At 44.9% G+C, this 24,232-nt stretch overlaps 1 protein-coding gene and 2 long non-coding RNA genes across 8 annotated transcripts; 1 reads left to right on the top strand and 2 right to left on the bottom strand.

Annotated features, from left to right (window-relative positions):
• Window positions 1-1,036: 1,036 nt before the first annotated feature.
• LOC125317559 lies at window positions 1,037-14,980 on the bottom strand. 6 transcript variants are annotated; one of them, XR_007200117.1, is made up of 6 exons: window positions 14,752-14,980; window positions 11,423-11,545; window positions 11,127-11,205; window positions 9,809-11,050; window positions 9,605-9,684; window positions 9,444-9,522 (listed from the first exon to the last, which is right to left on the bottom strand). It is a non-coding gene; the product is annotated as an uncharacterized LOC125317559 (long non-coding RNA). The 6 variants fall into 6 exon arrangements; XR_007200113.1 differs by having other exon boundaries at window positions 9,809-9,934; window positions 10,020-11,545; XR_007200115.1 differs by having other exon boundaries at window positions 11,127-11,545.
• On the bottom strand, window positions 6,722-9,431 carry LOC125317560. The gene is made up of 3 exons (XR_007200118.1): window positions 9,278-9,431; window positions 8,831-8,893; window positions 6,722-6,871 (listed from the first exon to the last, which is right to left on the bottom strand). It is a non-coding gene; the product is annotated as an uncharacterized LOC125317560 (long non-coding RNA).
• Window positions 14,617-23,817, top strand: POLB (DNA polymerase beta). Its single transcript, XM_048287409.1, has 14 exons — window positions 14,617-14,753; window positions 14,831-14,888; window positions 14,963-15,029; window positions 15,559-15,633; window positions 16,147-16,205; window positions 16,927-16,976; window positions 17,396-17,447; window positions 18,393-18,447; window positions 18,533-18,605; window positions 19,088-19,158; window positions 19,877-19,963; window positions 20,900-20,964; window positions 21,500-21,639; window positions 22,254-23,817. The coding sequence occupies exons 1-14, from the start codon at window positions 14,693-14,695 to the stop codon at window positions 22,346-22,348; spliced, it is 1,008 nt and encodes a 335-aa protein (XP_048143366.1). The 5' UTR covers window positions 14,617-14,692; the 3' UTR covers window positions 22,349-23,817.
• Window positions 23,818-24,232: the final 415 nt, after the last annotated feature.

Below are 24,232 nucleotides of genomic sequence, written 5' to 3'. Positions count from 1 at the left end.
ACAAGGCTGTAACATAGCCACCATTTACACTTGCCCTGCAAACACAAACAGTGACTCACCTTCCTGCGGGAACCCCCTCATCCGGTGTGGGGTGCTCTGCCACGGATTTAATCCATCTGCATCTGAAAGAAAGCGATGACAAAAGTCAAAGGGCTGCATGAGAACTTAACAGCTCCAGTCATCCTGTGTCAATCTAGAAATACCACCTATAGGCCAAACTACACTCTACATTACAAATGTCAAGTCCCCAGGTCTAGTCCTATTACACCCATACACCAGGCTGTGCAGCAGGGCAGAGCAGCTCTGGACCAAACCCAAGCAGGCAGCCGTGACACAGGAGATGACAAACGAGGGGACACAACAAGGAGAGAAAACTCTGGGCTATATGAACACAAGGACCTAGAGAATAAGGAATGAGATGACCTAGGCGAGACTGGTGGTGAGCCGACGAGGCTCCAAGAGCCCTGGCAGAAGAGGATGCTAACAGAAAGACTTAATCCAAGAACCACAAAGATAGATGCCTGAGAATTGTACGGGAAGAATCCTCTATCTATCTTCACATTCTTACAAGTCCTCATCCCCTATAATGAATCGTTGCGGTGCACAGCTGTTGATGCAGCTCAGAACAAGACCAGAAAAGACACCCGACTCAACATTGCTAAAGAGATGAGATGAGATTCTGATGTGGCTCCAAGCTCAAGAGTCAAAGGATCGATGGTACCAGCACCACACTGAGGAACACCAAGAGCAGAGATGCTAAGAATAATGGCCAGCATTTGCGATAAGCATCTCAAAGGGCTAAGGCAAAACACCTCTGACGCGAGATGCCCAAAAGACAGAGAACACACAATAGACAAGTGACGTACACCAGGACTGCTCTGCCTGGCACACCTTGGCATTGTGATCAAAAGCAAGATTTTCCCTTTATGTTGGCCTAAGGGGCCCCTTCTTGGGTATCCCAACCTCCAAATATGACTCAAAAATCCCTCCCGTTGAGTCCCAACTCAACACCCAGCTGTCACCCCCCCGTGGGTCACAAGCCTTGACTTATCTCTTGGATGTCGGGGGATGTGAATCTGCCTCGGGTATAAAAGAAGGCGGCCTCGCCATCCTGGAAGCTCCTGCAGTCGCCAGGCTGTTCTCTCTTAGTCAGCTACAATAAAGAAAACCAAACCAAACATCGATGCACGAACTTAGTGGCACCTCGGTCAGAACCCGACAATTCCACCGCTCACCGTCTCCTAGGAACGCCGGGGTTCTCGGGCTGCACACTTCGGCCGCACTCCGAGGCTGTCGCCGTCGTCGCAGGGTATGCCTGGGTTAAGAGGAGACAAGGTGATGTGGCATTGCTGAAATTTGAGCAGACCCTCGCTCCTCCTCCCTCCCTCCCCGACTTGCTGCAACTACTCGGCCATTGCCAAAGGCTGCCCGGACAGCACCTTTGAATGCAAAGGGTAAAGGCTTCATCGCAGAGTCCCATAATACTCTGGAGGGCTCATGAGGACAGCAGGCCGGGTCTGTTGGCTGGTCAGTGAGGGGGTGCAGCGTAATACAAGCGGACTGCCTAAAACACAAATGACAATGGATGCTTAGAGCTGTACCAGAACTTGACATCCAAGGAATAACAACTTTTTCTTTCCACCGGTCACCGCTTACCTCGTTCACCTTGACTGCTGCTATCCAGCTTTATCTCCTAAAAATAGAGACAAAGAACAATGCTGTAACATAGCCACCATTTACGCTTGTTGGCAATTATTAAAGGATATGGGGCATGGATCATTGACAGAATTATGGGATCAATAAAAGAACTGTAGCAATAGGCCTGTAAGCAAAAGTGTGTGAGAAAAACCTGTGTGTGAGAAAAACTCTCCATGAGAAAATTCTTGTGTGAAAAAAAACCAGGGCTGGGAACAAAGAGGGAGTTTGAAGATTTGCAGCTGTTCAGATAAGACCCAGAGAAGGGAGGTAAACTCTGAATTCTTTTAATCATAACATAACTGTAGAAGCTTGCCAATGTAAGTCCAATTAGGTGGAAGTAGAAATGCGCTTTGATAAGTTTTAAGCCACTTAAGAGTTAACAAGCCTCTAGACTGCTAATAAACGGAGTTTTGCTCTTATCAACCATATTGGTTTTTGACTGCAAGTTTCTCCCCCCGCCAGAGTCCTTGAAACCTTTCCAACATCTGGCGCCCGAACTCGGAGCTCGGAACTCGAACTCGGACTGGCACTTCTCGACCCGGCGGGAGCCGACTGCGGTGCCGGAGCAGCGCCGGTGGGCGTAAGGATCAGCAGCTCGCCTGATCCCAGCCTGGACTGACCTGACATCAGGGGTCCGCCGTTTGGCTGACAAGGGCTAAACCTGAAGGCTGCACGACCCTGACAGCAGGGACATCGCAGTAGGACGCGGTTTTGCAGGAAGACGCAGTGTGTTTGCAGGAAGACACAGTTTGCGGGCAGACGCAGTTATTGTGGAGGGACGCAGTTATGGAAACTGAGGTGGCCTTTGGTTTATTTTTATGCTTTTTAGAAAAGCGGGGAATTAAGGAGATAAACCTTAATAAGGAATTGGTGGGGTTAGTGGAGTTTGGAATGGCAAGGGGCTATTTTAAAGAGTCAGGATCGCTGTTTCATGAGCAGCAGTGGAGAGAATATGGTGAATGTTTGTGGAATTTGGTTACAGACGACAATAAGGAAGCTAGGAAGTTAATGAAGCCATGGAGAGCAGTTATTAATTGCTTAAAACACTATCAGGTTGAAAAGCAGGTAGCAGCAGTTGCTACAGCTCATTTAGACGGCAATGACCCTCCACCAGGTATAATGACACTTGGGAGCGATTATGTTCCCATGCCACCAATAGGGTGTTCCGTGCCTGTGAAACCCCCTACAGATCCGACACCAGGTACCGTATCTACTGCACCCCCGGTGTGAGCGCAGGCTGAGCTATCGGACGGCGACAACAAACAGTTGGGCCAAGAGGCCGCTAGATGTCGCCATGAGCCTGCGGGAACTGAAATTCGCAGAGCATGTAACACCCCTAAGTTACAATGTAGTCGGGTTGATTGGAGAAATATCATAAAAACAGCCCTTGAAAATAAAGATTACGAACTCCCCGAAGCGATTGGAGATCCGGTTGCCTTCCCGGTAATATATCAAGCAGCTGGGGATGAAATAGTAGGAGAATATAGTCCGGTAAACTGGAAGTTGTTAACTCAGCTGCGGGGCACAGTCAATGAGTCCAGCCTGCGCGGCCGAAAAGGACACGTGAAACGGCAGTGTCAGGTCCAGCGAGTATGGTGCCGCAACTGCAATCTCAGTACCCACTCCACGGAAGCCTGCCGCAGGAGGCCGGGAAACGGGAGACCGAGCGCGAAGAGTCGCAGCGTGCTGACACCAACAGTGGCCCCAGCAGTAGCGATGCCAGTCTCCGCAGCTCCCTGCAACCTGCCGGCTGCCTTTGGCCAGCAACCCGAGGAAGCCTCGGCTTGGACCTGGCAACAGCAATAGATGTGACTCTGATTGACAGCCGGCCCCAGAGGATTCCAACTGGCATTAAAGGGCCCCTGATTATCAATGGACAGTACTATGGAGCTTTGCTGTTAGGCCGCCCTTCTAGTAGCCTGAGAGGACTTTTTATATTGCCCGGCCTAATTGATAAGGACTATGAAGGAGAAATTTGCATTATGGCTCAAACTCATCTTCCACCTGTGCACATCCCAGCACATAGCAAGATCGCTCAATTAATTCCTCTGCCTCACCTGACTGCAGCTATAGCCGAGGGAACGCCGGAGCGGGGAACGGGAAATTTTGGTTCGACTGGGAGTCTCGCTCTTCTCACCCTCCCACTAGCTCAGCGGCCAGTTGCTACTGCAGTGTTCACTCGTGGCAGTGATTCTATAACATTGTCTGCGCTTTTGGACTCTGGAGCAGACCTGACAATCATGGCCAATTCATGCTGGCCTCCGCACTGGCCCCTTCAACAGGCAGCAGGGGGGGTCGAAGGTGTCGGAGGCACTGCTTCAGTGCAGCGCAGCCAGAAGCGAATTCAAATCATACTAGACGGACACACTGCATTTGTTGTAGTCACAGTGATGCCTCTGCCGGAGAAAGTTAACGCTTTAATAGGCAGAGACGTGCTCAACCAGCTGGGTTTTGTGCTAACCACTGACAGGCCTTTTCGGTAGCGGCCGCTGCACTGACTTTCCCGATAGCCTTGCACTGGATTACAAATGCCTTAGTGTGGATCGAGCAGTGGCCGCTCAAAGAGGAAAGTCTGCAGCAAGCTCATGCCCTAGTGCATGAACAGTTAAATCAAGGACATTTGCGACCATCTACGAGTCCATGGAATACACCCATCTTTGTAATCAAGAAGAAATCTGGGAAATATCAGCTGTTGCATGATTTGTGTGCTATTAATGCTCAGATGCAAGCTATAGGGACCCTGCAATCTGGTCTTCCCAATCCTGCAGTTGTACCTGAGAACTGGCATTTACTAATAGTGGACTTAAAGGACTGGTTTTTTACTATACCATTGCATCCTGATGATATGCATCATTTTGCTTTTACTCTCCCTGCCATAAACAGGGCAGGGCCTGCTTCTCAATATGAGTGGACAGTACTTCCACAGGGAATGAAGAACAGTCCCACCTTGTGCCAGATGTATGTTGATGCTGCACTGAAACCGGTTTGAGTGCAGTGGCCGAAAGCCATCATTTATCATTATATGGACGGTATACTGATCGCTCAGCCAGATCCAATCACCCCCCAGCAGGAGCTCCTGCTCACCAATCAGTTGAACCGGTATGGTTTGACTGTTGCGCCCAAAAAGGTTCAACATACACCTGTTTGGAAGTACCTGGGGTGGAATATCACTGACGCACAAATCAGGCCACAGAAGGTTACAATTCAGACCACTCTCAAAACCCTGAAAGATGCACAAAAACTCTTGGGTGACCTGCAGTGGCTGCGGCTGGTTGTTGGCATCAGTAATGAGGATCTAGAGGTGCTACAGCCCTTGCTGAAAGGGCCTCGCCTGTTCAGCCCACACCAGAGCAGGTGGATACTATCCAGTGTATCAGTACCGTTATTGCAGACAGAGCAGTTGATTGAACGGACGCTGATATTCCAGTCGATTTTACTGTCCTCCACAGAGAGTGTCAACTTACTGGTGCACTGACTCAGTGCAAAAAAAAAAAGGGGGAGCAAGTTAAGGTCCTAGAATGGATGTTTACAAGCCTACAGCCTAAACCAACATTGCAACAGAAAATTGATAATGTGGCAGAATTGATACAGAAAGGCCGCACCTGTATAATACAAGTCACTGGGCAAGAGCCAGGAACGATCTACTTGCCAATGAAAAGAACTGAGCTCGAGCGGTATTTACAAAATTCTCAAGCCTTGCAAATTAGCTTGCTAAGCAATGCCCAGCAAATTGAAGTACAACCACTCAAGGCCCCAGTACTGAAATGGATGACACAGCATACATGGATTCAGATTCCCAAAAGGAGCAAGCACCCACTACAAGAAGCGGTAACAGTGTTCACTGACGCTGGAAAGAAGTCCCAACAAGCAGCTGCGACATGGCAGGTTCAAGGACAATGGTGCCATCAGATACTAGAGGCTGAACCTGGAGACTCTTTGCAGACCCTTAAATTAGCTGCAGTGGTCTGGGCATTTAAGCGATGGTTGTCTGTTAAGCTCAATGTAGTAACAGACTCATTATAAGTTGCTGGCATGGTGGAACAGATAGAGGATGCTAGGATCAAAGACATAAACAACAGACGACTGTTTGAACTACTGTGCTAGCTCCAAGCAGCTATTGGTCAGAGATCATGTGCCTATGCTATAATACATGTCAGGAGTCATCTATGGACAGAGGGCCTGGGTGAAGGAAATGCCTATGCAGATCAGTTAGTCTCTGTGACAGTGCCATTGAATGAATTTGCAAAAGCATGAGAAGCCCATAACACATTCCATCAGAATGCAAGAGGTCTTCATAGACAGTTTGACATCACCATGGAAGAAGCCAAAGGAATAGTATGGGCACATCCTACATGCAGTCATCATTGCCCGGGTCTCGGTGTCGGGGTTAATCCCCGAGGCTTAGGCCTGAATGAACTATGGCAAATGGATGTGACCCATGTTCCTGAGTTTGGCAGACTGAAATATGTGCATGTCAGCATAGACACTTGCAGCAAATTTATATGGGCATCAGCACAGACAGGTGTGTACTAGTTTGAAAACAAACCAGTGGGAGGCACCAAGTCAGAATAACAATTTAATGGGGAAGTTAAAGAAAAGGAAAGAAAAGAAACTAAAAGAGAACACTGGTTCAAACTGACAGAGTCAAGATACAATCTGAGTTCCTGTTAGGCACGGTGGTGGTAGCAGTCTGGTAGAATGGTGGCTGCAGTCCTCTGAAGTGGTGATCCTGTAGAAAAAAGGGGCTGCTCTTCCTCAGAAAGTCCAATGGTGGCTGTGTGGCTCCTGTCCTCTGGAAATCCCGTGGAAAGGTTGTCTCTGGTGTTCAGAGTCCCAGCTTATATCCACAATGGGATGCTTGGTTCCTCCCTCTGGGTGGAGCATCTCACAATGGGGTAATGAGTCATGAGGCCAAGTGTTGATTAAGCTCATTAACAGAAGATAATCCAGAGGGAGTTATCTCTGAGTCATGCGGCAGGACAATGATGGGCAATTAACAGAAAGATAGTCTGGGGGGAGGAGGCAAGGAAACACTGCCCCACCTGGTTTCAACAGCTCATGAGGATGGTAACAGAATACACTGCAACCCAGGACATTACCCCAGCAGGACCTCTGTGGGTACCCAGCTGCTGGACTCATGCTGCGACAGAGCCTGCAGTGAACAGCACCGACCCTGGATCCAGAAGTGCATCCACGTGAGGAGGAAAGGCTGAAACAGGCTGTTGTGCCCTCTGTATACAGACTGCAAACCTGACTTGGAATAAGGGCTCACCTTATGTCAAGAAACTGTTTTAACTGTGGTTTTGTGAACTGTAGAGCTTGGGTTAAAATACCTTGTGATTGTTGTAATAAGAGAATTTGGGTATTGTAGGGACTCTGGTGGGTTTGGACGGACGGAGATCTCTGGAGTCTGATCTTGGAACATGCGGTTTATTGCAAAGGGCGTGGGTATAGGGGCACTGCTCAGAGCTGCCAGACTCAGCTCGGAGCAGGCCCAAGAGAGCAAGAGAGTAAGCGAGTAAGTAAGGAGAGAGAGAGAGAGAGAGTGTAAGAGTGTGCGAAGAGTAAGAGAGGAATGGAATGGAATAGAATGCTGAAGTTCTGGTTACAATACAATAAATCATCTTCTGTACTGAATATTCTAATTGTCACTAACCAATCTAATACAAGATACAAATCCTATAGCATTTACATACAGCCTATAAGAGTTCTTATATTACCATAGAGTGTTACATCTTAACTTCTAAAAACTACTCTTCGGACCCCTTCTGCTGAGCTAGTAGGGTCTGCTCTGACCCTTGGACCTGCCTGCAAGCAGAGGGTATTGTTCCATCAAGAGGGGATTACCTTCAGTCGGCCATACCATTGTTTTCCAGTTGTTCAGTAACTAAGACTTGGTATTTCAAAAGTGGCTTTCATTTCGATGTTGCCTGTAGTTTTCATATTCCCAAAATCTTTTGTCAGGCAATCATATTTATAAGGCTTTCCTGTTTCATCTTCCCCAACAGGGTATAACACCAAACACAGAAGTAAAGTGAAAAATTGTTTTTTGACTGTCTTGAGACAAGAGCATTAGCAGGCATTTTCAATCAGCTGTCTGCCCATTTAGATCAAGTAAAAGCAGTTAATTTAGTTAGCATTTTTGTTTTTACCTGGTACTTTAGCAGCCAGGGCTTACGCTATATTACATAAACTTGCTTGCTGGGAGAGGGATAAGTTTAATATGACCTTGCAAATGCTCAATGAGTTAAGTGTGTATGTTATTAGTGTTAGACATATAATATTACAAGATTAAGCAGCCAATGATTTTCTACTATTAGCCCACAGCCACGGCTGTGAAAGGTTCCAAGGTATGTGCTGTATGAATCATTCTAACCACTTTTTCCTACTTCACAAGCAGATGAGTTACATCAATTAACTACACAATTACAGAAAAAAGAAGACAGTCTCAACTTAGAGGGATAGTTAAAGTTATTACATTTAAAATCATGGCTAGTTTTATTTGTATAGCATTTGATTACTGTAGGACTAGTAATATTATTAGTAATAGCATGTTCACCTTGCCTTCCAATGCTTGCAAAGGATCATATACAAAGTCACTACATCTGTGACCAATCAGGTATTGCTTGTACAAAAAGAAAAAGGGGGAATTTGTTGGCAATTATTAAAGGATCAGGGGCATGGATCATTGATAGAATTATGGGATCAATAAAAGAACTGTAGCAATAGGCCTGTAAGCAAAAGGCCTGTGTGTGAGAAAAACTCTCCATGAGAAAATTCTTGTGTGAAGAAAAAACAGGACTGGGAACAAAGAGGGAGTTTGAAGATTTGCAGCTGTTCAGATAAGACCCAGAGAAGGGAGGTAAACTCTGAATTCTTTTAATCATAACATAACTGTAGAAGCTTGCCAATGTAAGTCCAATTAGGTAGAAGTAGAAATGCACTTTGATAAGTTTTAAGCCACTTAAGAGTTAACAAGCTGGTATACTATATAAGTGCCTCTGGATTGCTAATAAACGGAGTTTTGCTCTTATCAACCACATTGGTTTTTGACTGCAAGTTTCTCCCCTCGCCAGAGTCCTTGAAACCCTTCCAACATACGCTTGCCCTGCAAATACAAACAGTGACTCACCTTCCTGCGGGAACCCCCTCATCCGATGTGGGGTGCTCTGCCACAGCTTTAATCCATCTGCATCTGAAAGAAAGCGATGACAAAAGTCAAAGGGCTGCATGGTAATCTAACAACTCCAGACATCTCATGTCAATGTAGGAATACCATCTTAAGCCCAACTAAGCGCTATATTAATTTCAATTTCCCAGGCTTTGTCGTATCGCATCTATACACCAGACTATGCAGCAGGGCAGAGCAGCTCCGGACCAAACCCACACAAGCACCCATGACACAGGAAACGACAAACAAGGTGATGCAATGAGGAGAGAAAACTCTCGGCAAGAAAAATGACCGCAAGCACATCAAAGGGCTAAATAAAAAGACATGCAACACAAGATGCCCAAAGGACATGGAATGCACAATAGACAAGTGAAATGACACGCACCAGGACTGCTCTGCCACGTGCACCTCGGCATTATGATCTGAAGTGAAACTTTCCCTTCATGTGGCCTTAGGAGCCCCTTCTTGGGTAGCTCCATCTCTGAAGCTGACTCAATATTCCCTCCCAGTAAGCCCCGACCCGACACCCCGCTTTCATCCTCTCAACACATCTATTGGATGTCCGGGAATGAGAATCCGCCTCAGGTGTAAAAGAAGGCGGCCTCGCCATCCTGGAAGCTCCTGCAGTCGCCAGGCTGTTCTCTCTTAGTCAGCTACAATAAAGAAAACCAAACCAAACATCAGTGCATGAACTTAGTGGCACCTCGGTCAGAACCCAACAATTCCACCGCTCACCGTCTCCTAGGAACGCCGGGGTTCTCGGGCTGCACGCTTCGGCCGCACTCCGAGGCTGTCGCCGTCATCGCAGGGTATGCCTGGGTTAAGAGGAGACAAGGTGATGTGGCATTGCTGAAATTTGAGCAGACCCTCGCTCCTCCTCCCTCCCTCCCCGACTTGCTGCAACTACTCGGCCATTGCCAAAGGCTGCCCGGACAGCACCTTTGAATGCAAAGGGTAAAAGCTTCATCGCAGAGTCCCGTAATACTTCTGGAGGGCTCACCAGGGCGGTGGGCCGGGTCTGTCAGCCGGTCAGTGAGGGGATGCAGCATAATACAAGCAGACTGCCTGAAACACAAATGACAATGGATGCTTAGAGCTGTACCAGAACTTGGCACCCGAGGAATAACAACCGGTTCTGTTCACTGCTCACCTCCCTCCATCGACCTTGACTGCTGCTCTCCAGGTTTACTTCCCGAATAAAATAAAGACAAAGAACAGTGCTGTAACATAGCCATGGCTGCTTTGTCTGAGGTGTGGCTCGGGTGGCTAAGCAAAGCTAAAGGCTACCTGTAAAGTCTTCTTTCTACTCCACCTACCCCCCCAGTCTATTCCACAGGGCAGAGCAATTCCAGGCTAAACACAAACTCAAACAACACATTATGCTACAAACAGTGTGATGAGGATAATAAAAAAAGCTCTTGGGGAGAAGAATGATGGCAAGGACCGAGATGACACTAAAAGAGATGACCAGTATCATGGCAGCAGTGAACAGAGGAGGCTCTAGAGAGCAGAAGACAAGACTGTAACAGAGTGACCTATTATAAGAACAGTCGGTCACAATGATCGAGATGGCTACAAGACAATGGTACGTTCAGAATGCTCCCTATATCCTTAAAATCGTACAAGCCCCAGGACATTACAACTCACAGCTGGAAAGGATGAATGGCAATACAGCTGGGAACAAGGCCTCAAAAGACATTCAACTCAACACTACTGAGATGCAGCCAAGCCCACCAGTAAAAGGACAAATGATATTGGCATTGTGCTAAGAAGCACAAACATTTGAGAACCTAGAGATGATGGCTCACATTTGCAATAAGGTCCTCAAGGGGAAAAGGCAGAGATAGCTGATCCAAGGGATCCCAGAAACACACTAGACAACACAACACACTAGACAACGCAAGACAGACTGGAACTGTGCTGCACACTCTACAGTTACAATCAAGAGTAGAGCCACTACCTTTAGCTGTCCTAAGAGGACCCTTAGAGGACATCCCTTACCCCGCACTAATTATTGAATCTCTCCCAGGAATTTCCACCCTGCTATCATCCCATCTCCAAGTCAAAGCCCCCAACTTATCTTTCAGACGACCGGCAACATGAATCCACTTTGGATGCAAAATGAGTCCTCCTTGGCCATCTCAGAAGGTCCCGTGATAGCCTGGTTAGGCTCTTAGTCAGCTAAGATAAAGAAAACCAAAATCAATGCACAAGTTTAGTGGCATATGGGCCAAACCCCAGCAACTCAGCTACTCACCCTCTCCTAAGTGTGCCCAGGTCCTTGAGTCTCCGGCTTTGTCCCGAGTCAAAAGCTGTGGCCATTATTTCAATGGACACTTGGGTTAGCGAGGAACAAAGTTATATGGTGTTTCTGTGACCATGGTGAATGCATTTCTGTGCTTTAAGACACTTAAATGCATCTGCTGTGCTTGAGGAAAAACCTTCGGGGGCCCCAAATGGATACCTTTTCCCACCATGTGGCTTTCAAAAGCCCTCCTCGCTCTTCCTAAACCGGTTACCCTGCTCACAGTCCCTCTCCTGGACATAACTTACCTATCAGAAGCCTCAGTTTTGGATGTCATCCTTGACATGGGGCAGGTCCATTTTGTGACACAATGAACATGCTGAATAAATTTGAAGCTTCATACTCAATACAAGCTGGAAGTTACAATGCTCCTACAAAAAAAAAAAACAGGAACAAAAACCAAAATTACAAAAGCACCTTGCCACCCCTGAACACTCAACCCAAAATCATAAGCTTAAATACTCCCTGCATTTAAAGCTATCCTCTTCTAGGTGTCTTCAAAGCTTCTATTGCTTTAGAAGCTAAAAGCATCTACTGGGAAAAAAAAAAAAAAAAAGCTGAGATAAGATGAAGGACCCCTCCCTTTGTTGAAGTGAGAAGAGAGCTCTTACCCCACTCCATCCCAGAGAAGGAAGGAGCCCCTTTGGCAAAGGCTGGGGTTAATATACCCCTGACTGGGCCCGCCTCTCGTTCCCATGATGCCCAGGAAAAGGGAGGAGGCAAATACCACAAGGTATAAAAGCCCTCAGAGGAGCTGCAGCTGTTTGGCTCCTCTGACTTAAATTCAAGTTGAGTAAAGGGCTCAAAAGAGAAGAAAACTTCTTCAGGGAAACGATGATGCTTTCTTTTTTTGCTTTTACTTTGAGCTGAAGAGCAGATGAGTGGTAAGACATAAAATTTTGTGTTTTGGCAGCATGGCTAGATAAGTGCGATAATCTGTTGTTAACATGCATAATTATCCCTTAGTGATTACTAAGTAGTACTCCACATTTGGTTAAGTAGGGTGGAGAAGAATAGTAATTACATGAATGATGTAACTCTCCTTGGGACCTCTAATTAGGGCTATATACCTTATAAATAAAAATAAGAAGAACTAATAGACTCCTGGGTGGTGTTGGGGTTACACCTGTGCTGGACTTGCTCCTGTATGACATTTGGTACTGGGGCGTGGGTAGGAGTGCCCTGAAATGCAGATTTAAACCCTCAAAATGCTCAAAAAGGGAGAGCTTCCTTCAACGGAACCCCTTAAAATGAGGGAACACAGAGGGTGTTTACCTTTACTTAATCCAATACAATGGCAAATAAATGGCTTCTCCCCTTTAACTTAACTCCCTAAAATACAAGAAAAAGAGGTGTTTTCCTCACTTTAAATATCTCAAATGATGGAAAAGGGGGATTTTTACCTTGATTCAAATGCTTTAAAAGGCAGGACGACTGGGCTTCACCCTCAATTTAAGCCTTAAGATGATGCAAATGGGGGAGTTAGCTGTAATTCAAACCTATAAAATAGCATCATCAGTGTTTTCCCCTTCCCGTTAAACTGGAAAATAATGGAAAATGGGGATTCCCTGTCAGTTGATATCCCTAAGAGCATGGAAGAAGCAGGGCTTCCTTTAATTGTTAACATTAAAATTGTAAGGGAAGGGGATTCTCCCTCAATTTGAACACAGACAGTTAGGGAAAAGGAATATTTTCCCCTCAATTTAAACCCTTTTTCTCCTAGTAACCCCATTCTTTTCTGTGGGCTCTGGGGAGGGACTGGCAAGATGAAAGGGGAGAGTTGAAGGTTTTACCCCTGGGACCCCACACGTTGGCCCCACCTGCTCCGGTGCTGCCCCTTGGCAACAAGGGCTTTTCCCTGGGCATTTTCTTGAAGTGATGCTCTCTGTGCCCAGGTGAGGCTGGCTGCTCCCTGGCCCCTGCTGGATGCTCCAACCGCTGTTCCTGATGGGGACGCTGGGGATGGCCCTATTGGCCCCTCTGGACTAGCAGCTCCCTGCACAGGTGTGCCCGGGTAATGCTCTGAAAGCAGCTGGCCACACCTGGAGCTGCCACACCTCAGAGCGAGGGGGTGAAGTGGAGAAAGGTCCTGCTGGTCGTTCCCTCCCCTACATGGGCCATTGTCTGCCCCTGAAACACTGGGGTGCTGGGCTTTCCTTTCCGTGGAAAAGGACTGGCTTTCTTGTCCGGATGCCCGTGGCCAAAATTGGGATCCTGCCTCCAAAACTTCCCAATGCCCTAGGTTTATAATTACCGAGGAAATTTCCCACAGATCGTAAGCGATCACCAGCAATTTTTCCTCTGCAATCGTTACCAAATTGTGTTTCTGTTGAAGCATTTGACAGTTCCCTTCAGGGGCCAGGGGTTTGACTGGGTTTTTTATGGCTGATCCTGACAGGCCCAGACCTAACCCGAGCACCTCTGTTGCTGGTCCACCCTGAATTTCAGTGAAATATTGATATATTTTATAAATACTCCCTTTGTTTGCCTGCTACTCAGTCTTTCCCTGTCCATCCAGGGAGCAGATTTACTCCAGCCTTTGTTCTCGACCGCAGCTCTGCGGCCCAAATGCCGGTTCTCACAGACACAATCTAAGTGGGAAATTGCTACGAGTGTTTGCTTTTAAACAAAAAAGTAAAATTCTTATTACATCTGGCTGTATGATTAAAATAAATATATGGATTGATGGTCATCAGGGGAAAGCTTTTCAGAGAAGAAAATACTCATTTTGGTAGCACAGGTTCCATTTTGACAACATCGCATTCTTTTGGGTTTGGGAATCCTGCCCATATGAGAGATCTGAAAATCGGTATTTTGCGATTTGATATTTTGAAATTGGGACGTTTTTATATTTTGGAACTTGACGTTATGGTGTTTTGAAATGGAGTCATTTTGGTATTTCTGAACTCGCTGTTCTGGTATTTTGAAACTGGGTTACTTTGGTATTTTGGAACTTGGGTTAGGTTAAAATTCTGATATTTTACATCTGAGATTTTGAAACCTGGTTTTCTTTGGTATTTTGAAGTTTGGTTTTCTATTATTTTGAAACCGGTTTATTCTGGTATTTTGGACCTGGGTTACTTTGGTATTAGACCGCGGCTGCCGATGCAGCCTGGAACAGTGCCGCTAAAGCAGACTGGCCAAAAATCTCAGATGCGCGAGGCAGAAACATGCGTGCTGTGCGTGAAAAGAGGGGCGCGTGAGGAGCGCTAGGTCGATAAGTACGGACGTTCGAGACCCAGGTGATGGCACCTGAAGCCCACGATACTTGGCTACTTGGGTAAAAAAGAGCTACGAGGCCATCAAGACGTGAGGAAGGCCCGTGACACGGCACACTGGCGTTCAGCAGCACAGCGGCCACCGGCCGATCCTCGGCAGCCCCCGCGGCCCCGCCGCGGCCGCTCCGGCGCTCCCGCGCACGCGTAGCGGGGCCGGACGCGCGGTGACGCCACTGCCGGAAGCGCCTCCCCGCGATCGCTGCCCGGAGCTCCCGCGGGCGCCCGGTGCCGGTGCCGGCCATGAGCAAGCGCAAAGCTCCCCAGGAGAGCCCCAACGAGGGCATCACCGACTTCCTCACCGGTAGGTGTGTGCGCTCGGTCGGTTCCGTGGGTGGGAAAGGCCGCGGACTGGCTGCTCTCACCGCGGTTCTCCTGCAGAACTGGCCAACTACGAGCGCAACGTGAACCGGGCCATCCACAAGTACAACGCGTACAGGTACCGCCTCCCTGCCGCCGCGCCCCCGCCCCGGGGCCCAACCCGTTCGGGCGCTGACCGGCACTGTTCCGCAGGAAAGCGGCCTCGGTCATATCTCGGTATCCGAGCAAGATACGGAGCGGGGCTGAAGCCAAGAAGCTGGTAGGTGCTCGCGCCCGGGTTGCCGGCGGGAGGATCTGGGGCACCCGGAGCGGGGACGAGGTGCCGGAGGTTCCTGGGAAGCGTGGGGGCAGCCCCGCTTCTGCCAGCGCCTCTTTCCGATACCCGAGTCAGAGTTCGGGGACGGGGACGAAGGGTGGCCACTGGGGGGGTTTCGCAGCTGGAACTGGGCGTCCCATCTGAGTCTTTGCCTGTAAAAATATCTTTCCCCTTTGCTCTGTTACTCCTCTGTTGATTCAGAGATCTTGAGCAGTAAGAATCAAAGCCTTGTTCAAAATTATTGCTTCGAGGAAACTTGCTATAGCCCTTGAATTACAGTGTTTATGCCATTTGTATTGTGCCCCTGAATTCTTGTGCTCTTTTATAGCCCAATATTTTACTGTGGTCTTGGGTGCCCCATAGTTCTTTCTGGACTCTAAATTCTAGGGAGTTTTCCTTGCTTCCCCCATATAATGGTGATTTTTGAAGTTAACTTGTTTGTACTCCCCCCCCCCCCCCCCCCAATATTTAGGATGGAGTAGGTGCTAAAATAGCTGAGAAGATAGACGAGTTCTTATCTACTGGAAAACTACGCAAATTGGAAAAGGTGGGTTTCTTTCCCCTGTTCTGTGGTTCTCGATAGTTGCTTTCCTTGATAACTTGCAAAGTAGCCTGCTTGCTTTGCACATTTCTGTTGTTGTTGTCCCTGGAGAATCTTAGGAATGGTGAACGCAGAGTGTACGGTAAGTAAGAATCAAGGATTGAGAAGCTCAGCCAAAGCCTCAAAACCGTCTGTTTATGAAAATATGTTAGCTTACGTGATTGGCATGCGCAGGTCTTCTGTCAGAAGTGGAATTCTGTCTCTGGAAGGCCGTGGAGTTTTGTGCTTTAGGCCTGCTGTTCGCCTTAGCATGGATAGTTGGGCGGTTTTCAGGCTAGTTACGTGTGGCGTTGTTGTGATATGCCGTACTACCCTCAGTACTGTTTTCCAGTGACTTACAGTGAACCTCCAGACTGGAGCCTGAGCCTGACTAAGCTGTTTTGTCTTCTCAAGGCTTTTTTTTTGTTTATTGCAAATGGAGCAAAGAAGGATTTGGATTGCGTTGTTTTGTTTTTGTAGATTCGACAAGATGATACAAGTGCTTCTATCAACCTCCTGACGCGAGTCACTGGCATTGGGTAAAAGTTTCTTGGGGTGTTTTTTCGTTTTTTTTTCCCCCCCTTCTCCTGTTCATTTGATAGACTTATGAGCAGAATTTGGGTGATTGCAAATAATGAAGAGATTGAGCCTGAGCTGATGATGTAATGCCCCCACTGACATACTGCAGTCGTGATTACAGGATTGACTGAGACAAAAGGGTATAGAATCATCAGTTACAGACTTTGTGGCACAGGAGTTGAAGTGGGAAGCTCCTGTGTGCAAGCTGAGAGGGGAACGAGGGAAATGCCGGTCAAGAATGGAACTGTGAAAGTCCAAGAAAAGCGGCAGTGAGGATCTGGCCTTGGGGTTTTTGTAAAAGGAGAAGCAGAGCCTTGAAGCAGGCATCGAGACAAAAACACGCAAACAAAAAAGCCCATCGGGACTCTGCTGTGATGTTACCGTGCACTTGGTGTTACTGTCTGAAGCAATACTGCCTATTTGATGTGATGTATTTAATTTTTTACAATTATACATTACTGTATAGTTATATTGATGCTAAAAAATGTGCAGGCCAGGCTTTGGATCTCTGCTGACCGAAAGCATTAACTGAAAATGAGTATGCTGAAAAGATGTAAACAGCACAAGCAACCTCAGTCTTGGCCTTTAAGAACTGAGATAGTTATAAAGAATTCTAATGTCCCATTCAGTGTCGTAAGATTCTTACTGTTCCTGATGCCAGACTGCCTTGTCTCTTCGCAGTCCTGCTGCTGCTAGGAAGTTTGTCGAGGAAGGAATTAAGACTCTAGAAGGTAAGTGTAAATTTGGGGCCTCTGTTCATGCTCCAGTAATCTTTTTTTCTGTCAAGCTGCCTCTTTTACAGTGGTACTGTAGTAGCATATATGCCCTAGGTTTTGAGGAAGGTGTGCAAGATTGTAAAGCTAGTACACAGGCTTAAGGTATAGTGTATGTATCCAAAGTAAAGGACGTGCAGGTTACGTGGAAGATAATGAGGATTTTGGCTCTTTGGTGGTCTATTAAGTCTTTATCAGAAGTGCTCTGTGCATATGTGGTCATCCTATCAGCTGTTGCGTAGATAGCTTGAAATTCCCTGCTTTGAGGTTGCGTTCTCGTTAGGTATTTTTTGCATGTGTCATCTTTATATTCGTGGAAACTTACTGTAAGATTTTTAGTCCTCGGTTAACTATTTTGTTTGGGGTTTTTTTCCTAGATCTAAGAAAAATTGAGCACAAGCTGACCCATCACCAGCGAATTGGGTTGAAGTAAGCTTTCTTGGGTGCAAGTGCTTGGCATTTTTAATGAGTCCTTCATACACCAGGATGTAACGTAAGATTACGCAGGCCGAGTAAGGTTCTCTTCTCTCTGCTTTTCAGCAGTTATTTAGAGCTTTTGTTTCATTGGGGTTGAAAGGCTTAGTCTCCATTCAGAAGGAAGTTAATATCAAGTTCCTCAGTTAGCTCATGGAGAACCACTTTAGTGAGGTTGTAGTGGTGTTTCTCATGATCTGCATAGAAGTGGCCTGGACTATTTTTTTATGTGCTGTGAATGAGGTAAGACCTTTGCATGTCTGAACTTGAGAATGCTGTGCAGAGTGTGTGTTTGTCCTTCGGTATTCGTCTACTTGAATGCTGCTTGTTGAGTGTCTGGTGTGCTGGTTCTGGAAGAACTACAGTTGTGTTTGTCAGAAGCTGCAAGTGAACCAGATGTACCAAATGCTGTTTTACTTGGCCTCTTTTTCTCCACAGTCAAGCAGCATGCTGACAATCTGATTTTTACAGTGGAAGGCAAATATGTCTGGAGCTGTATTTGAGTCGGGAGCTTCCATTTAACTCTTTCCAGAATAGGTCACCTCTGACCATGGGTGAGGGACCCCTTCCACTCAGCTGGTGGGCTGAGTTTTGTCAGGAACCTTTTGTATTTTCAGAGGGCTAAGTAAATATTAAGCAATTGGTTATATGGTAATACTACTCCCACCTCATAGCAGCTCTTTGTATACAGTGGAAATACTGAAACCGTGTTCCGAGCGTTGTCAAACTTGCAGTTGTGAGTTTTTGCTGTTGCCTTGCAAGATGTTTTCTGAGGTGTTTGATGAGAGTTGGGAGCTTTTGTAAGATGGTATTCTTTCCTCTGACATACATTTAATTGACTACAATTTTAAGATGCTGCCCCTGCCACTCTTTGAGATATTTTTATTTTTGTACTTGCAGGTATTTTGAAGATTTCGAGAAAAGAATCCCAAGGGAAGAAATGCTGCAAATGCAGGTAAGATCTCTTTGTTAAGAATGTGAGTACTGATGGCCGGTGAATGACTGACGCCTCTAAACACGCTTCTTTCCTTTTTACGTAGGAAATTGTGCTGAAGGAGATAAAGAAGCTGGACCCAAACTATATTGCTACAGTCTGTGGCAGTTTTAGGCGAGGTTGGTATGCTATGATCTTGTTATCTTTATTTTGGGATAATAAGCAAGACAAGTTACTCTGTGTGTTGTTCTTCTTGAGAGAGCCTATGCTGGAACCTGGCCTTTCCTGTTAGTATTGTCTTGACTAACTAGTTTGGTGGTGAGACACATAAATCTTTGCTTCTCCACCCTTCCCCCATAAAGAGTAGGATGTTGTAACATAAATTGTTTGCTTTGTTTTTACATGAACAACATTTGTGCTTCGTTGCTATAGAGTGCAGCAGGAAAGCCTTGGATCTTTTCTTAGGTATGGGGTGTATAAACCTTTTGATGAAATAACAAGATTCTTTTACTATGAGACTTTTTTTTTTACTAATACCTAGAATAGCGACCATTTTCTGCTAGAAAAACATGTTTCCAAGAAGAGGTAAGATGGACATTCACCAACATTAGTATACTTTGCTGTACACAGAAGGATTTTTCTTTGTGTCTTTCTTGCCTAGGTGCAGAGTCAAGTGGTGATATGGATGTTCTCCTGACCCATCCCAGCTTCACATCTGAATCATCCAAACAGGTGTGTTTCTCAGATGCTGTGGATCAGTACTGTACCTTGCATATAGTCTCAGACTTGTATTGCAGCTTTTTGTGGTTTTGTATTTACTATAATATTAAACTCTTCTCTTGAATCACCATGTTTATTTTGAGGAGTTAAAATTACTTCTCAAGTCCGTGTATTATATTGCGTTTCTCTTGCAGAACTGGTCAATATGCTTGTTTTTATCCTTCTGTCCTTCCTCTTCCTGTCACACGCATTCCCCCACTCCCTTGAATTTGAGTGCTTTTATAATGCAGAACTGTAAAGCCATCTGGATTAAAGGTAGACTGAGTATCTCTTTATGTAGCCATAATCATTTAGATGATAGGAAACTGTCCTGCTGCCCTTGTAATGTTTTGGGACTAACTCTGAAGTGATATTAATGACAGTGGTTTTTCTTCTTGTGTTGCTTCTATAGATTCATTGTTTAAAACCTGAATTAGATTTGTCATTTCCAACTAAAGGCAATCTCACATGGGGGTATTGGTGGAAATGGTTTTTATGTTGCACAACTATAATTTTATTAGCTTTTTCCTGGTATCATTGTTAGGTTTTTTCCGTTTGGGTCAGATTTTGTGTAGAATAGTACATATAATTATGATGATGTCCTATACTTATATGAGCCTCTGTCTAGTAAATAGGTAAGATATTCTTGTTATTTGTGAAGTAATTTCTTCTTCTTTACTGTTGTTCCTAGTCGAAACTTCTGCGTCATGTTGTAGAACAACTAGAAAAAGTCCACTTTGTCACAGATATGCTTTCTAAAGGTGACACAAAATTCATGGTAAGAGCTTTTTTGGTGGTGAAGGATGTTGTGGGGGAATTACTTTTCCTGACGGAAGCTAGGATGAATACAAGATATGTTGCTTGGACTGCTGGAATTGGGGGTGGGGGATGGTGTGTCTGTGTTTGTTTTTTTAATTCTCCCCCTTGCACCTCGTAAGAACTTCTGCAGTTAACTCAGGGAGTCCCATATGGTAAGATGTCAGTATTAGAAAGTGTGCAGGTATTTGCGTAGTTCTGAACCCTGCTGACATAACCTTCCTCACATAATGTCAGTTGTGTCTGTATTGCTGGGTGTTTCCTGGAACCTCAGCGCAGCATCGCCTCTTCAGTTGCACCGGTGACCACTTCTGTTACTGTGCGTCAGGATCTTGGAAACATTTAGCTTTGATCTCGGAGCTATTTTTACCTGATTTTGTCTAATACATAATATACTTTTGTCTCCTTTTGTGTCAGTTTTGCTGCAGAACAGATTTAATGGATAAGCTACTAGACACAGGATATAATAGGGATTATGTGAGATGCCTAAAGCAAGTAATGAATTACAAGAACATTAATTTTCTTAGATCCCATGCTGATAGTGCAGAGTTTTTTTTCTTTTCTTAACCTGCTGATATTTGTACGTACTGAAAACCCTGATAATAATTAGGACAGGGAAATGAGGAATCCTGCAATCCTTCCTGGTGCAATAAAAATTTAAGAAGCATTTATATGCTACATTGAACAACAGTTCTCATAACAGTGTAAAATAGTGATTCACTGTATTCTGATGTCTGGCTGTCCTAGTAAAATATTTATTCAATTCAGCAGGGATTTATCTTTGCTTTCCAGGATGACTGAGGATTATTTAGAGGTTGTTTAGGGATGGGGAGGTAAAGATGGTTCTCAAATCTGTTTAATTTCATTTGAATTTCTTGCTTGCCTTACTTCCTCACAGGGTGTCTGTCAGCTGCCAGATAAAGAAGATGGAACAGCCTATCCACATAGGAGAATCGACATCCGGTACACACATCAAAAACCCCCACCCAAACCCCTAGTTTAGCTGTCTGCTACAGAGTAGGCATTTGCATCGGTTTTCGCATTCAAATCTCTATTTCCGTGTTCAGAACGTGACATTTACTGGGTTTCTAATGCCTTTGCAGTGTGGCAGCCACTGGACAATTGCCAGTAACTACAACAGGTTATTAGCAATAATGCTGTGTTTCAAATAATGATATTCTCTTCAGATTCAGAATTGTCCTATTTTATCTTCCTGCTTTGACACTGATTCTTGGCAGGAGTGCAAGCATCATAACCGGGTAGTGGCTGAACACCAATAACTTCGGGGTAAGGGTGGATGTGTTGAACCTTTCTTTGATACGCAGTTCCTTTCATTCTTGCATCTGGCTTGTGGGAAATTAATTGTACAGAGTTGCAGAATGTATACACATAAATACAAAGTAAACCTACAAGTGTCGGAATGACTGAATTCTAAATGGCTTGTAACTTTTTTGTTACGTATTTGTCCTAAGTCTGCGCTTCTGTTTTTTTATTCTAGGCTTATCCCGAAAGATCAGTATTACTGTGGTGTACTGTATTTCACAGGAAGTGATATATTCAATAAGAACATGAGAACTCATGCTCTGGAAATGGGCTTCACAATCAATGAATATACCATACGTCGTTTGGGTGTTACTGGTAAGTCTGGGCCTTTGCACGGGGTATTCTTTCTAGTTATGCAGTTTGTGTGATCTCCTTCAGTTGATTGCAGTGTTTTGGAAATACTTCTGATAAATGCTATAGTTGGTGAAATTTTTCACGGTGTCCTTTTTGGTACTGGACACCATTACAGCAAGAAGGGGCAGCCCACTTATGTACAGACAGCTCTGTGGCACAAAGTTACCTCTTTGGGCCACCTAATCTGCTTAAAGTCTTACTGATTTAAAGATTTTTTTTCTGTGTCATGGACAGCACATACTTGGTTTCCTACTCTTTTCACAGGGTATGTCATATCCTTCAGTTGCTTTGTTTTGGAGGAGAGGTGACTCTATATACCCACACACAATTATGAATTTATTCAGCTGCATAACCACATGGCCCCAAAGTTAATTCATGACCTTGTTTCCTTTGATGCTAATGAGAATCAGCATGTAAACACTATGAAAAGTTCACAGAGGGTGGGGAGGTCATTCTGGGTGGGTTTTTTAGGTCTTTTACCTACAGCAGTTTTGTCTTAATCTTGCAGTGCATTTGGCATTTCTGAATGGTACATGCTTTCCACCTTTCAAATAGCCTGTGTAATTTGCTTGCAGGAGTTGCTGGAGAGGCCCTGCCAGTAGAATGCGAAAAAGACATCTTTGACTATATCCAGTGGAAGTACCGAGAGCCAAAGGATCGGAGTGAATAACTAACTGCTTGCCTGGATTTGTAGCCTAGAGAGGTGTTTTCATAGCTTATGAACATGTGAAAGTCCATAGTCTTACTTTGGATGTTACTGGAAAAACTGTATATTACTGATGTCTAAAGCAAGTCCATGGCACTCGTACAGAATGTCTAGCAAAGATAAATCCTGTGAGATTTCATTTTCATATAGTCACAGAATAATTGGGGTTGGTAGGGACCCCTAAATATCATGTAGTCCAGTCCCCCTGCCATAAGCAGGCCATCTTTGACTAGATAAGACTGCTTAGAGCCCAGTCCAATCTGACCTTGAATGTTTCCAGGGATGGGGCATCCAGCATCTCTTTTTGTATCTTATATATTTATATATGTAGATACCAGAATGAAAAAGCGGGCTATATCGTGAAGTACTCCTAAAGAGTACTGTTTTCAACTACTGTCTGTATCTCCTCATACCTGTGTGAAGTGTCTTGGTATGGTGCTAAAGCTCACGATGAGTTGTTTGTGTAGTTACTTGTAAAATCTTTCAATATGGGTTATATGCTAAGGTGACCATTCTGCTGTTGCACGTGATCTATGAATTTTGCTACTAGATATGTTGTAGTGCCATTGATTGCAGTGCTCTGTGTTTCATTTAACTTGTTTGGCTTGGTCTGATTAATTGATGCACTGCTACTGCTCCTGTAGATTCAATCTGCCCTTTTTTATATGCAAACCTGTCAAATCTTATTTTACATCCCTCCACTTTAATTGTTGGGAAAGGTAATGAATATTTTGGATGTGAGAAGAGGTCTCGTCAAGAATGCATTACTAGTTGTATTTGGGACAGGGATTCTGTTGGTCAACTTAAAACTTTTCAAAGTAGTAAACGGCTAGCTTCCGTGTGTTACAGAGCATGAGCGTAGAATGTATTGCTGCTACTGTATTTGAATACCTTGTAGCAGTAAGGCAACCATATTACAGAACTGCAAGCTTGAAAAGATGAGACTATTTTGTACATAGTCAAATCGACTACTGCTAACTATATAACAGTTCTCTTGGTTTCTTAATGGTTAGGCTCTTTATCGGCATCTATGAGGGCAGAGAGGATTATGTATTGTTAGACTACTTAACCTGGCCTGAATCATGAAACAGGCATAATACTATTTCTTATTTTTATCTGACCGAAGCCTGCAGAACAACTACATTTTTAACTTGTTCTTATACAAGGAGAGTTGATCAATTGTAGTAATAGAGATTATAGGCTGATGCTCTTAGTTATCCCTATATTTTCTTCCATTTTTCTTGTTGGGAGTTTTAATTCTTTTCTGGGAATATTCTCCAGTGTTAATGCATGCAGTAGTATGTAAGGTAACTAGAAGTTAAGTTGGTACTATGTGAAGTATTTTGATGTCTGATTGTAAAAATACATATAGCTGATATACTTAGTATTTTCTTCAGTAGTCAGTAGGAATAAACAGACTGAATATTCCATCACGAATGTGTAATGGCATTTCATTATTGTTTTATTAGCTGTAATTTTAGGAGATCAAAAAGCAGTAACACATATTTACCATGTTTACAAATGTTTCCTGGGCAGCACATAGCATTACACTGATGCATTCTCCATCCTCTTCAACAGGTAGCTTGGAAGACTACTTTGTCTTGGGCCTTGATACAGAATTTGTTGGCTTTGCAGTCTCTCTCCATGATACTGTGAATTCTTCTACATGCAAAAAAAACCCAAAAGGCTTCTTCAGAGAGCTTGCTTGTCTTCGTGAACTGTATAAATACACGTGTCCTATTTTTTTCTTTCTTTCCTTTCCCCACTCCCTAAATATCAGTTTGACTGGCTTTTCTTCTAGACTGCTTTACTAGACTGCAAGATGTCTGGTAGTCTTGGGAGGCAATA

This window comes from Corvus hawaiiensis, chromosome 27 (assembly GCF_020740725.1).
Source record: "Corvus hawaiiensis isolate bCorHaw1 chromosome 27, bCorHaw1.pri.cur, whole genome shotgun sequence".
NCBI lineage: Eukaryota > Metazoa > Chordata > Aves > Passeriformes > Corvidae > Corvus > Corvus hawaiiensis.
The sequence above is the reverse complement of the archived record's forward strand: the minus strand, read 5'-3'. Positions and strand labels throughout refer to the sequence as shown.